Below are 15,915 nucleotides of genomic sequence, written 5' to 3' on the forward strand. Positions count from 1 at the left end.
GTTAATCTTACAAAAGATACGAATATAAAGGTCAAACAGTTTATAAATAATTACTACACCATATCTTACATGCATTATTTCTTTTTTCTCTGACAAAACAATATTTTTGCATCTGAATCGAGTAGATATATCATGTATTATATTGTTTGACGTTGCACTAATATTAGAAAACAATTTTAATCACACGCTTATATATTACTATTTCCTCTAAAAAATAATGTTGTAGTAAATAGTTTATGCCAGTGTTCCCTTTCACAATGTACTTAAATGTTTAACAAATACATGAAAAAAACTGTAAATACTTACCGGTGCCATACAATTTTAGGTTAGGTGCGGTATAAATAGGTTTTTCGAAGCTGTATATTTCAAAGTTTTCGAAACCTGCAAAACACAATCCCAATATACAGCACTGTTGCCCCACCCCCCTAAAATGTAACTTGTGTAACACGTGTAATACAGTTATAAAGAAATCTATTTAAAACAATTAAAACGACATGAAAGATAAAAAATGCAGAAAAGAATGACACTAACAAATACAAACTTGAAATAATGGTATGTGTTATCTTTGAGAGTTGTAAAAACGAAGAGAATGAAGAAAAAGCTAATGAGATAACTACATTTAATTTAATTCTGTCTGTCTACTAAAGAGTTATTACCTTCTTGCAAGATCGTTCACAAATATATCAAAATTATCAATCTGCGATGTAGAATACACTACTCATAGTCATCATATAATATTTCCAAAATACCTTAATCCCCGGTTCCCAATACAAACCGTAGAACTTGCCATCATTATTCCGAACTTTGTTTTCACTTTAACATTGAGAAGTTAACAAAATTTTAATGAGTGCTAAGCTAAACGTTATCTTGATCACCAAATTTCTATTCATTGCAATACATGTAAAGTGTAGTTGAAACAATATGTTTTCTTTATCAGTGGCTCATAGAAATAACCTTTATATAAAAGTGTTTTAAGTTCTTCTCTAAGAACCAGAAAGAAAGATTTAGCACACGAAGAATAAAAACACAGATTTTTTAAGTACTTAAATAATGTTTGAAGCAAGAATTGGTCTTGCCAAAGCATCAGCTGACAAGTAGTATGTGTGAATGCAATTTTCCATTCTTTTTCAAGTCATTCATAATAATGTAAATATATGCACCATTATGCCTGAATATGGAGTAAAATTGTTAATGTAGGAAGCACGCATTAAATATTTGTCACTAATGTTCTTTGCAAGAAAATAATATTATCATAGCATTCATTTAATTACTTTTTCACTAACATGATTACGTCGGCAGCTATTTTATATTCTTGACATTACTATACATAAAAAGTAACAAAATTAATGTGTAACACGGACTCCACTTACAACTTGGTGCACCGGTTGGATAAGCATCGTCTGCTTTTCTAGAAACACCCAACGTGTTGCTAATTAAAAGTTAAGTCAAGGGTAGACGGAAAGGGAAAAGAAAACTATTACACATTGAAGAAATCAGTTCTCATTGTTCAGATGGATACATTGTAATAATCCACGAGTTCATGATGAGTTCGATCTTGCAGCAACATAACCCTGTTCCTGTTGTAAGAAGTCTCGCGCGGTACAAAAGTCCTTACGGCAAGAACTGACAAAACTAGTGATAAGAAAACGCTATACGCAGCTGCTTATGAATTATCAAGTGAACCAAGATTCTAGCGGAAATCAAAAGAATATAATCCAGGGACAAAGACCAGACATGGAAAACAAACACTTACAATAAAGAACATAAAATTACCAAATTAGTACACACAAGGTAAAACGCACAACGTATGAGTTGTGATATGAAAACTCTATACGTAGGTGCTGAAAGGATATTGCCACAATACTGAATGAAAAGTCATCACGTTTGTCATAAATTTTTGTTCATTAGTTTTCCTTTACCATCGATCTCAAGAGTAGGTCATGATATGAGACGTCACAGTGTCTGTAGTATTCTTTATCACAAGTTCTTTTGGGGTAGATGCGATGTATCAAATTATAATACGTCAACCGTATAGCAGAAACTGTGATTAAAGGATCAAGCAAAACGAATCAGATCAGTTATAAAGTCAGCCTCATTAAAGTCTCCCAATAGAATGCCGACCGTTTGTTGAAAAACGCGTCCATCACACTGGACAAATATGCTGTCGATAAAAAAATTGCAGCATTTTAAAAATATTTTCTTCTGTATGGTTGGAAGATAATATGGATTTTACAATCTCTACCAAAACTACAAATTTGAAAGAGCAATCAAGGGAACCAAGGTTATAGCAGTAATCAAAAGAATGTAATCCAGGTACAAAGACCAGACATGGAAAACAGACATACACAACAAAGAACATAAAGTAACTAAAATCATACATACAAAGTATTCATATTAAAAGACCTCACAAGCCTTTACCACGCGGACAGTAAATCAATTTCTTCTTGTTGTCGTTATACCCATTTTCTTGCAAAGCCCTTCAAGGCACCCATAAAAACTTTAAAATTATTAAGTTATAATTTCAAATTATAGGGAATAATTCACGTTACTTGGGACCTTTAAAAATGACCTTACGGAGAAATTCGTTTTTGTTGATGTTTAAATCTCCCGTAATGTCGTGATCGGAAGGACTATATTTGAATGGAGAGTTTATACACGAACAGTCAGGTGGTTTAGCCTTGAAGTCCTTGAAGACAAACTTTGCATTTGTTTAACTTTGTATAGTGAGTAAATGTCTTATTTACATCAGACAATCAAGGTAGACAATTGAAAAAACTTGGCAATCGGCTGTGGCCTTGTGAAGTCTGTATGAACATAGGTATTTATTATACAAGAACGCTAAATTTCTTGGAATTAATTAAGCCTACGAATTGTTTCATTCGTTATATTAATGATTTGAGGTTAGGTGTATTGTATTTATTTTTATGCACTTACTTTCTTGTTCTTGTGTACTGTTTGGTTGGTAGTAGCAAAATGTTAAACCAAGATGAGTATTTGTCATCAAAAGTTCAGGTAAAGATCCTGACAATGATGCAATATTTTTCGGTAAATATATGGTTTCCTCATGGACAGTCATACTTTTCATTCGCGGGCACGGCTGATAACTTGATCCCTTCATAAAAAGAGTTACTAATATAAAACGGGAAAGAAAAGATTAGTACTTAATTGCACAAAAAATAATTTTGTAAGACATGTAACACATTATGTGTTTAATCTTGTGGAAGACTTTAAAGAAGTTTTCATTATTTATGTTTACAATACCTCATTTACTAAATGTACATGTACAGAGTTTATTTAAGCACATGAAAATGTGTATACTTACTTTAATTAGAACAAATGGGAAGTCATTAGGCAGTGTGTCCAAAGACAGGTTTCTAGCATTATCTTGACAGCAAAACGGAACAAAAATGTCTCCAGTATTGTTGACACCATTCATGAATCCTCTTGCCTCGACATTCTGTCCTTTGATTGCCATGATACTCTCTTTAAAGCCTTTTGTAAATACATGTGTTATTTATATTAAATTTAAATAGAACAGGCATTTTCAATTGCAAGTTTTACTGACAAACTGTAAAATTCATTGGCTGACAGGACCTGCCATGCAATTATTACAAATTACCAATTATTAACTAAATGATGACGCTCATGAAAATGCCTTATAATTCACTAGCTAAACTTGTTTTATATCTTTAGATCAATTAAATTTATTTTTGAGAAAAAAGGGGGATGGTGGAGAGGAAAAAAGGGGGTTCTTTGAGGTTTACAATTTCGATGCTCCTTTGTATTTTGCATCATATATATCAAATGCCAGCATGACAGCCCAAACTTAGGTCTTTGAATAAATTTCCTTTAAATACATTTTCATACATAGGGACTTATAAATGAAACATTAAGCAATGATGTGTAATGTATTAGTGAAACCATTTTAGGATGCCAATTGTTGAAAAACTTCGATATTTTTCACTCAGAACAGATTTAGCCAGCCAGACTGACAAGAAGTTTGATGAACTAACATACTACAATCATGTACATGAACAAACATCACTTGTACATGTACATGTATTAAGTCTCCAAAACGAAGTATTGTTTTGCTCTGTTTATTATTATTATTATTATTATTATTCCTCTGAATGTAAAGATACCCTGACAATTTCTTAGAGACTGTTCATTCCGTTCAAACCAAACTTGGCCCAAACATCAATCATCTTTAGAGGATGTGCAATCATTTTTGAATTTTAAAATGGCTAATGCATTTAAAATGGCCAAATTTCAACATTATTCGATTTTTGAATTCAATGGCGGATTCAGAATATATTTCCCAACCCTGTGGTGGGACCTCTTTGTGCATTTTGATGCGACCCCTAGGTTTAACCTAGTACAACGAAGTGATGAGAGTTGTTCTTGTTTGCTGTTATTAAAGGATATATCAAATAAAGACTTAAGAGTGATATTAATACATGCACGTGTGATTTGCATAATTATATATTACTGCTATACATTAAACTGCTGATTGGTGCCGTGTTTACAGTCATATATTCATAATTCAAGCTTTAAAAGAGATCACAATGTACCTCTTAAATGTCATACACATGTGTTCAACGGGTTTTTTTTGCTTGCATGAGAACGGAAAGTTTACATTAATAGATAAAAATATCGGTTAGCATTATCAGGGTTCCGCCGATATGCAATCTGGCTCCCTGGTCAATATCATAAGCGATTTAAAAATTTGACAAGAACTTGTGGAATGAAAACATTACCCACGCTTCCTGGGGACCGTGTGTTTCGATTGCAAAACATTCGGGTCTTCACGGTTACGAAAGAGTAATCATATAGAGAGCACCAACATTCTTGCGGAAGTCATCCGATTTCAGAGCATATCCCATTCGTGTCATTTCAGTGACAAAATCAGTGGCATAGAATATTTGACAATTAGCGAATTTGAAGACTTCAGTTGTAGATTTGTAAAAGTGTCCACAATAAAATTTATCGACACGAAATTCGTTCAGTACATAATATGCTCTTACAAAGAGTTATTAAAACCTTATTTGATATTCAGGTAACCTTAACTTTTAAAAGTAGTTATCTCTAGGCATCAAAGGGGTAAATACATGCTGGAAAATTGTAAGTGTCAGATTTTCCAAAAATTGGTATATACATGTATGTCCATAAAGGGACTGTATTTAAAAAAAATTATATCAAATTTCTAGACACACATTCGATTTCCATTGAAACCAATGAAAAACCCAAAGATATTACTCAATAAAATATCCGAAAAAAAAAAACAAAACAAAAAACAAAAACAAAAAACAAAAAAAACAAAAAAACAAAAAAAACCCAAAGATTATACTTTTGAATTTTTCAACAATCTACCTGACAGATGGTTGAACATGATGATTTGTTTAAATGTTCAATGTAGTTTGGACATAATATTTCACGGATTATGTAAAATCAGAGCATACTCTGACTAATAAGTGTATGTTTCCTTTACAGGATTGATATTTATTAATGCACTTTAAGTAAGGATACAGTATTGAACAAATACCAAATACAGATATACTTTAAGACGATTAATACATATGGGTATCGCCTCCAATGCGCCTTCAACCAATAAAACTGACAACAAAATAACATATATGTATGTAAGGGTTTGAAAAATTCCCAACGATGTTAGAACTGTCAAATTTGCGATGCAAATTTTTGGTCGTTCCCTCAGCGGTACTCGAACTTGTCCCACTGTGACATCTATGAGAACATCACCTGCACAAAGTCCAGCGCCCTAGACCACTCGACCAGCTAGGCTATATAAAAATATAGCTTTTGCTAGCCGGCTCATTCCTTCTCGTAGGATTAATCTAGGGCTGAAACTTAATACACGATGTTTGGTAGTACGGGACAGTTTATATAGGTATTATTATGTAGGATAATTATGTAATTCTAACTAAAATATGGAATGGCAAATAAACGTTCAGGGAGTTAAGACAAGTCATTTCCAGTTGCATTATCACACCAGGTAATTTTGAAGTTGTTAAGCGTTGGAGATTACCAAGTCAGCATATAAGTAGTTGATATTGAGACATTCAATGATCAGTAAGCTAGAACACATTAAACACCGTACACTATCAAAGAAATCTTTCTACCTATCGAACATTTCAAAGTGTTAACTGGCCATTTACACTGTAAAACGTGCACATACAGAAGACTCCCGTTACACATTCATTTGCATAATTATATATACTTTATAATAATGTTAATAATACTAATACCTTTTGGGCATTGATTCTCTGTTCCAAACAAACAGTAGTTCCCAACTGGCCAGGGCGAGTTTTGGTTTGTATCGTTTCTGCCGCAAAAATTAATTTGGAATGACCTGGTAGAATATGGACCTAAGATCTGTAAAAAGCTTGTGTTGTTGAATTCAGCTAAACAATGATCTCCTTTACATCGAAACAAAACGTAAGTAGTTGTCCAGTAAATGTCGTCAGTCGGAAGACTAAGGTTGATGTATTGTATTATCCAACCCGTCTCGGGACAACCAAACATACTTGCAGGAAGTGCATATTTTCCTAGGGGCCAAGCTGATTGGTTAGGTATGTCTGATATATATATATGAAAAAAAATGAAAATGTTAAAAAAAAACATCTTAAACTGATACATTCAAGAATGTCATCAAAACAAATATGTAAAACAAGTAATTAATAGTGAGAAAATAAACAAGAGTATATCATAAGTATGTGGTATTGTCTTTTTTTTGTTTTGTATTCGTTTGACAAATTGTTTGTGTTATCTCATGCAGAATGTACAATTCTTTTAAGTAAATGACATAGCAGATATTTGTACTTAATTTGATTCGTCAGATATATACATGTATTGCAGATTTCAGGCGGTACACAATTTTTAGTGCGTTTTTTTTTCTGGTCAGTCTTTGTAGTCAGAGAGTAATCAAGGGAACCAAGGTTATAGCGGTAATCAAAAGAATGTAATCCAGGTACAAAGACCAGACATGGAAAACAGACATACACAACAAAGAACATAAAGTAACTAAAATCATACATACAAAGTAACAAAAGTAAATGAGCAACTCGGAGTCCACTAAAAACTGGGAGCATGGATCAGATGCACCGGTAGGGTAAGCGTTCTCTGCTTTTCTAGAAAAACTCGCCGAGTTGCTCATAAAAAGTCAAGTCCGGGGTAGACAAACGAGGAAAGGAAAATTATGACCCGTTGAATAAAATTGTTCCGATGTTTCAGTCATTTTGATACAATTTCTTTTTTGAGGCATGTCTATTATTATTTCACTAACCTGTAAGAAATTCAAGTTTATATAATTCCGGAAACCTTAGTAAATGGATTTTATAAATATTTTTACAATTTGATGCGATTGGGTAATTTACTTTAGGTCTGTGTGATTGAAAAAAAAGTAATGTAAGGAACCACGATTCTAGCAAAAATCAACGAATGCAAGCCAGAAACAAAGACCAGACATGGAAAACCGACCTACACAACAAAAAAAAAAAACATAAAATAACCAAAACTATACACACAAAAAAAAAGTAAATGGGCAACTGGAATTTCCCTTTAAAACTGGAAGCATGAACCAGATACACCGGTTGAATGCATGTTTAAATATGTTATTATATGTGTTGTCATAAAGTCATTACATTTATATCCATGTTGCTCCAAAGCGCTTTTTGATGTAAAGAAACTTGTAAAAACATATTTGTAACATAACAAAGAAAACAAGAACGACACTTCTGATGTAAATGTTGTTGACCTTAATTTAAGACTAAGTGTATATGTTATTTTATATAAGCATCCAAGAAAGGAAAGTTATGAAACTTAATCTCATTGTACCATTCACAATTCATCATAACTAAATTACATGAATTGGATCTTTACCTAATTTAGGTACTTTATTTTCTATGGAAGTTTGAATTCCACATATCTGTTGATAAATTGGTACATGATAGCCTAGTGTCAAGGATAGTATAATGAATTAAAAACATAAATAACTGCAATATTAAATTTCGTTACCTGTTTCAGGATCCATGGGAATACTGAAAGCGTTTATGGAAACTAAAAATGTCCCAAAGTACATCAATATGAAAAGCATCCAAATTTGAGATATTAACATCTTAGTCAAATAGATGTTTGGATTATTTTTGCTGAAAAAAAAGTGATTGAATTACGTTACCCAGTAAGAGTAGAAGGGGCACAAACACACTCCTTAATAAACACGGTATCAAAATTAAAATCAGTGTTCGTCTCTGTAAAAATCAGGCAGTGGATGGAACATGAAAAAACCACCATTTTGAAAAAAAAAGAGATATATTTGACTGTTTGCACCATCAGAATCAAGGAAAAAAAGACAAGATATTCCACTATGCGCTGAATTGACTGAAAATGTACATATCAAGGGCAGATACCTCATTTTTCTAACATTCTATTGAAATATTTCTGAGTAAAGCCAGTGATGCAGAGATCAAATAATGATCTTTTCAAAACAGAAGGCATCCTTGAGTGAAATTATATTCTCAGATCAGTGGGTTTTTGACATGCATGTTTCTGATTTACTTACACTTAAATTTTCAAAAAATGTACAGTAACTGGAAGCCCTGGAAATGATTTCTTACCAAACGTTTGTATCAAATATGAAGGATTTACAGCGACGTTTTGTTTTTATTGACAGGGATGATATGAATATAATGTGTTTACATTATACGTATTCCTTTCCAAATTTATAAACGCTTCTTTCAAAATACTTCATTTAATTATCTTTTGATACAAATATCTAAAAATGTCTTCAGCTGGAAGAGATCTACAGAATTCTCAATTTTTGTTAAAGTTGTTTGACGACGACAGTTTGGAGTTCGTGCTCTTTAATTTCAAGAAATGGTAAATTTTGAAGATTTTAGCGCAAAACCAAAATACATAGAAAGAAACCCTCAATCGTTGAAATATTCTTTATGAATAAGCTTACAAAAGTTCCGATAGAAACCTTGTTGTATAATAACTCTTTATTTGAGTTATTGCCCATCAAAGAACAAAAATCAAATAGACAAATTCTTGGCTTTTAGCATTAAACTTAAACACTTTCATAGAAAGAAATAAACGTATGATTATTAAAGGGGTCCTTTACAGGACAAAAGGACCTTATGATAAAACATGTTTTTTTGCTTAAACTTAAAAAATCTTATGCCAGTCTGTTCCGCTAAAACTTTTCAAACCCCTTACCCATTTGTTTGTGTATGTCACAAAATGAACTATGGATACAACTTTCTTACAGTATTGTTCGAATCGGTCTGGAAGTTCATATTGGTTGAAGACCTAGGGCTACATATATGTCCATAAGCAAACATTTCTTATTGATAACTGTTCGGTTATTGTTAGAGTCGGTTTATAAAGTCCCATTTATTTCTAAAAATGTCTGCCTGAATCATAGAGATCTGACAGTTCCATTTTTAGTTTAATTTTTCCGTTAACATTTTCACGGTTTCGCCTAAATATTATCAATATTGAATTTTCAAACAACCCTGTATCCATGACTTATTACAATCATGAGAGGTACCAGAACATATCGATAGTCGATGGTGTATGTATTAATTGAAAAACTGGTGACATATATGTTGGCAGTAGTTTGTAATTATTAAATCCGAGTTGTTTCTGGATCAAACATGTCTTACCTCTGTTATATTTTTTTAAAGATTTTATGAGACTTGATATGGTAGGATGTATAAAGTATGCTTGAATATGCATTACGTTGTAAATGTTTTATTACCTGGTTTTAAGTCGAACTAGCAATGTATATATCACCAACATTTTAACTGTTTTAATACCTAACCTCTCTGTTAAAGTTTATCTCAAATCAGTTAATAATTCTAGCTTCAAAATGCAAACCTTATTGTAAATGTTTAATTGTAATTACCTGGTTTTAAGTCCAAATAGCAATGCATAGCAAAAAAAAGTTTTAACTGTTCCGATACCTCATCTCTGTCTTAAAGTCTGTCTTGAAATAAGTTAATAATTCTAGCTTCAAAATGCAAACTTAGTCCGTTAGGAATCTATTCCAAAAGAACCTCGTAATTGTTTCCACTTTCTGGATGTATTGTTTCAATTATCCAATCAGATCCCTTATAGGCAACTGGCTATTCGCTTGTACCACTAAAAGGCAGTAGATCGTCAATACTTTTCTCCCCTTGAAACAATTGTTTGCAGATAAATTACCATAATCTTTCATAGTAGAAAACAGATTTTGGATTCCAACTGACATTTGAAGTATGAAGTATGACATATTAATAGCAAATGAGAAGAGATATTTAACTAAATGTTATAATTCATCCTTTTTTCTCATTTGTTTTTATTGTTTATATATATAAAACATATGCATGTGTCATCGAATAAATATATGTTTACTTCCAGATTTTTTATTATTTACAATATCAGTCCTTGGTTGAAAGATACTCAGATTTTTTTCAATTATTCTGTATGCTTATATGACTACTGATTTACCAATTAAGACACTATAGCATGCAAATGCTGATTAATCACCACCGGTATTTTCACGCTGCAATAGAAGAGGGGGAGGTTTGACGCGCTGTAAAACTTAGATTTAGGCCACCATTTCGTTTGAAATCCCAGCTTCAAGTCAGGACCTTTGTTGTACCAGCCGTTCCGGCGGTGTAATATTTATTCTGTCATGTTTATTTTGGACTTGCCGTGATTATGGATCGCAAAATTGTTCGGTAATTTTATTGATTCATGTTATTTATGATAGAAACATATCGACTAGTAGATTGGCGTGCACAATTACTGGGCTATCAGAACGTCGATAATTTGTTGAAAAAGTGTCCCTTTTAAAGTAAACAAATGTTGTCAAACCCTAGCAAACTGATCACTTGTTTTGCCAATATTCTTTCTGCTGCAAATAAATTAAGGGTAATTTTTTTATGGTATACCAACTTACAGACAATCTAGACATTATCATCTTATCATTTCAAAATGTAACTTTAAATTATTCACCGAATCCATTTATGATAAAATGTTTCTCTGAATGTCAGTTTTAAAAGCTATGAGAATATTGTCATTGGCAAAATAATAAAAGATTAAACATGAAAAGCTGAAGTAAATGAAACAAACTAATTGGTTACTAATTACTTCTCTCTTCTTTTAATTGATGTAAGCAATATTCGAGCTAAGAATCATGCAAAATGTGATACATAGTTTGAAAGACTGATTTCAATTGAAAAATTATTTCATAGTTTACATATATACGCACAATAAGCCCGTAAACTGGCCTTGCTTACAAATGTCCATTAACTGGTCTTTTACGAAAATCGATATTTTGTTGTTATTTTACGCTATATATTGCTTAAATTAACTACTTTAACATTATTTTGTGTTATTTAACGATTATGTATTTGATTGTATTAAATTTGCACTTTTTGGAAGACATAACTGTTTTTTGCCAGTAAACTGGCTTTCTAGAGGCCAGCTTACTGCTAAAACCTATATACGGGGCCAGCTTACGGCACCTATTTTATGTTCATGCACAACAAGCCCGTAAGCTGCACTATGTACCTCGTGACCCCAAAAAGTTAGTGGGATGAACTGGATTGAGATATAGCATTCATTGACGTCATATATAAGAAATGAACGGATCAGCTGGACCTAATTTAAGTTGTTTATATTTAAATAATGGTGTTGTTGGATCTGATCTCCATGTGCACATGATGAGTACAGATGAGAAAGGGGTAAATCCCACACTGTGTGTTTGAAGTTTAAGATGTTATTATAATTGTGATAAGTCTTATTCGAAGGAAATATCATGCAGTAAAGAAACGTCTGTTTATTATCATAAAGCGTGTGCCGATCACGTTGGCGCCGATATGGACTTGTAATATATACATGTATCCGTAATGAATCCAGTGACGGGATCTTGAATTCAGTTTTATTCAGCAAGATATAACATTTCACCAATATGATGAAACAAAATGTGAATAGCAGAATGAAAGTTTATTGATAGTCATGCCTCAAGGTAAGCAAAACTGTTACAAGGTCAAGATCTAGGACATTCATTGTAAAGTCAGTTACAATACTTAAACAATATTGATCTCAACTTTTGAGACAGTGGGATTAGCAAACAGAAGGGGTACATTGTACACAGGGCTGTCACTTTAACTGTGAAATATACTAGAAACATTATTGATCCAAGAAGAAATTGACCATTTAGAAATTATTGAAATAAAAGCATCATATGTAGAGTGTGGTGTGGAAAAAATATAATAGGTTGGTATGAGCGTCTTGACATTGAAGCTTGGCCATAGTCATTTGATAATCAACGGTAATTTGACATTATATTGGTGAAAAATGGACAAAAATTTCAAAAATCCCCGCACGTTAAAGAACCCTACTGTGGTATTTTCCTGGAGTAGGAACCATAGGGCTCCGCCACAGAAGGCTAAATTGCCTGACCCTACCCACCTCTCCCTATTTCCAGTGGCAATCAAAATTTGTTGACCCCATTATCCTTGTCTCCCATCTCATTTTTCATTTCATTTCATGTTCATTTTATCATCCACCTCATGTTCATCACCTAAATATAACTGAAATATTGCTGCTCGGGCGTTAAACTCCAACAATCAATCAATCAATCAGTCAAAAATCGTAAGCATATACTGTAGTTGCATGTATGTGCATGTACATGTATGACTTGTGGATCTCACACAACCGAACCTTACAGGAATTTTGTTAGCTGTTAGTCTATAATCAATGAATGTTGGTACATTTGTAGCAATTGTGGATAGAGCCAGTCTGACTTCGGAATACATGTACTGTTCAAAATGTACCTGACCGACAAACTTGTCAGGGTATGTCCTGCATTGCAAATGGCCCTGACAAAGACCATAAGGCCAACAATTGTAGCCCATATTCTTTGTTTTTTTTTTTTTTTTTACATTTTATCGATACATGTATTTTATTTACATGTAATTCCTTTTTACCTTTTAAAAGTGGCTTTTGTTTACTTATACAATATTCTTATTTACAATGTACTTTTAATTTGAGCCACTTCACAACATATATGTTATTTCAAACCTAAAGTAGGAGGTGAATATATATGTACATGTAATAAAGATTCTGTGAAAATTCATACATATTCTATTCAGTGGTGTAGGAGGATTAATGGATGAGTCCAACTTTCTGTAACAGAAGGAAGGAAGTATGGACAGAAGGACTGACACCCCTATCATTATGTACATAAACATGTACCCCCCCACTCTGCAATCCAGGACTTGTTATTGCTAGAACATGTTTAAAATTGGTCCTTGAACCTGGGATTTATAAATAACATTTAAGTAGCACTCCAGATATGATTCAATCAGTTGTGATTCATTTATTGGAAAGCGTACATATTTTTTTTGGATACAATTGTATTGTGTTTGTTTTAATATGTTTAAAAGTAAACAGAAATTGATATGTGGCTCTTCATATCACCCTTGTCTTTAGGAAATAAAAATCATAAAGAATGTACTGTAGAATTCAAAATTAAGGGAGTATACTCTGTAAGCAGGTGCAGGTCCAAAGACTGGCGTGCTGGGTGTACACCCCCCTTAAATTGATAAGAAAAAATTTTTCACCACAAGTTTCACCGCACAATATTTTTGCCTTGCTGTGCATGGCATTAAATTCAATTAACACCCCCACTAAACTCAAATCTTGGATCAGCCCCTGGTAAGTGACACTAAAATACAACAAAAGCTGTTGGATTTTCAATGTGAATTATCTCTAAGATCAAACAGATTGGAATGAATGCTTATATAATTTATCATATAGACCTATTAAGTAACATAATAACAAAAAAATGTGTAGCCTTTTTTAGGATGTACAATGTATCAGGTTTTACAGAATTTGCATGATTCTTACAAAGACTACTACTTAAGACCTTTCTGGAACTTTTTATCTCATAATTTTTGACTTTATAAGTTGACAATTAATTTTGATAGTACTGGCTACACTGGGGAGCTAGGTAAAGATTTACGCCTATTGACTGGTTTCATTATACATGTATTCAGTTTCGTAGTTTTAATTGGATATGCGCTTTGAAGATATGTGACAGACAATTATTATTATAAATACAGTGCTTTCATTACTTTTACCCGGCTACGGTAACGTCTGGCAGAATAAAATAAAAGCAAAAAAAAAATCATTAGGAAAACTAGTAAATAAATATCTGAGATCGTTCTGTCTGTAGGTACCAGTATCGTATTGCATATCCCTAAGCGGGTGTACGTCAAAACATGGATGCTATAAAAATATAGTGCATTTTCTTTTTGCCTCTCGACAAACTAGTGTTTTGTCAAAAGATATGAACAATGACTTATAAAATAGAGCTAACATCACACTGTAAGATGAAGAACTTTTTTAAAAGAAAATCTAACATAATATCATAAAAATGTTCCACTGAAAAGGTTGGTTTGGTGAGTGCAAAACGAAAGTGAGGGTAGGGAAAACGGCTATTTATAGTTCAAGACTACTTTTCTGTCCGATCTTCATGGACTCACCCTATTTTCTTTGCGGGAAATTATTTTTTCACATGTCCTTAGAAATGCTACATAAGTGAAAGTTTTATTGAATCAATTTACATATTTTTTAAAAAATCCTAAAAATATGCACTTCACTATAGAAGTCTATGGGAAAATTAATACGATAATGAGACCTGTAGGCTATGTCTCCAAAATCGCAATCTTTAGTTTTTATTATTGTTTATATTGGTGTCTTCGTCGAGGTCTGCGTCGGAATCTAATCGGTAAAGCGCTTTAACATAGGACGATATAAAGTAGTATCCATTTGTTGAAAACATGTGGTGACTTAACCACCGATCATTTTTTGCTGAACAAAAAGCTTAACACAAGTAAAGATTCTATGAAAACGTGTAAAAAAAATGCCGTTCGTAGTTGGAATTGCCCCATACCCGTCATTTTTCCCGATATTTGTTGTGATTTGTGCAGACGAGAATAGGAAGTTTTAGTGTTGACAACGAGTCAACGTCGTGAAACAAACTTGTACAGAATATAATTTAAGAGACGACCATTCGATTCAGCGGGGAGGGGGAGTTTTTGTAAAAATATTCTGGCAACCCTAAGTTGAAAAAGAACATGTCTGGCCTTTGCTCAAAAGAATTTAAAAAAAAATATTGGATCTGAGATTCAACACTGCTATACGCTGATCATTAAAAATGCCTAATGCCCTCACGTTTTACCGAATTTAAAGGAGAAATGCCTATTTTTTTTTCGGATTTACATATTAAATTCGATGTTCCGAGTTAAATTCCGACTTGTGCCGTATAAAATAATTAAATTAGGCTATCAATTAAAATTCGGGAAGAAAAAAAAATGGCGGATGAGTGAGTTGACAGAAGTATACGCTGTACATAAAAAGACTATTCTTGTGTGTTTTATGAGGAGTTATAAGTGCTTAGAGTGATATTGATGTATTTTAAACATTTGAACATCAACTGAACATTTAAATGAGTACGAAAACTAACCAGAAGCGACAGAAAAACGATCTTAGCCACTCAGGGGAGACACCACCATTCAAGTCAAATATGGCGGCCTCCATACAACAACAACAAAATGAGACCTCAAATGTTATAGCCCAAGCTCATGAGACCTTATATAAAGCTCCTAATTTGAACATAACAGGATCCCCTGTCCAGCCACAGCAACTTGTGTTTCAATCTACACCAGTCCAACCACATATTCAACATAGTACACCTGTACCAAATCAAAACATTATACAACCACCACAGTATAATTATACTCAGTGCCACCTCCTCCTCTAAACACTGTGAACAAAGAATACATGCAGATCCCTCAAATGACATCATTGAATCCAAATAAAACATACTCTGTATGTGCACCA

At 32.9% G+C, this 15,915-nt stretch overlaps 1 protein-coding gene across 5 annotated transcripts in view; it reads right to left on the reverse strand.

Annotated features, from left to right (window-relative positions):
- The window catches only part of LOC148599368 (uncharacterized), a 66,202-nt gene that overhangs the window by 48,547 nt on the left and 1,740 nt on the right, over positions 1-15,915 (reverse strand). For all 5 annotated transcript variants that reach the window (XR_015917600.1, XR_015917599.1, XM_088557083.1 and 2 more), the window contains exons 2-6: positions 8,032-8,162; positions 6,264-6,593; positions 3,323-3,492; positions 2,935-3,112; positions 307-381 (exon numbers count right to left, since the gene is read on the reverse strand). Coding sequence is in view for 3 of the 5 variants with exons in the window: in XM_088557083.1 (XP_088413209.1) it covers positions 307-381; positions 2,935-3,112; positions 3,323-3,492; positions 6,264-6,593; positions 8,032-8,162 (884 nt within the window). In the remaining 2 variants the exon portion in view is untranslated. The remainder of the gene's footprint in view (positions 1-306; positions 382-2,934; positions 3,113-3,322; positions 3,493-6,263; positions 6,594-8,031; positions 8,163-15,915) is intronic.

This window comes from Perna viridis, chromosome 13 (genome assembly GCF_037379345.1).
Source record: "Perna viridis isolate PV_CMFRI_1.1 ecotype Kerala chromosome 13, ASM3737934v1, whole genome shotgun sequence".
Lineage (NCBI taxonomy): Eukaryota > Metazoa > Mollusca > Bivalvia > Mytilida > Mytilidae > Perna > Perna viridis.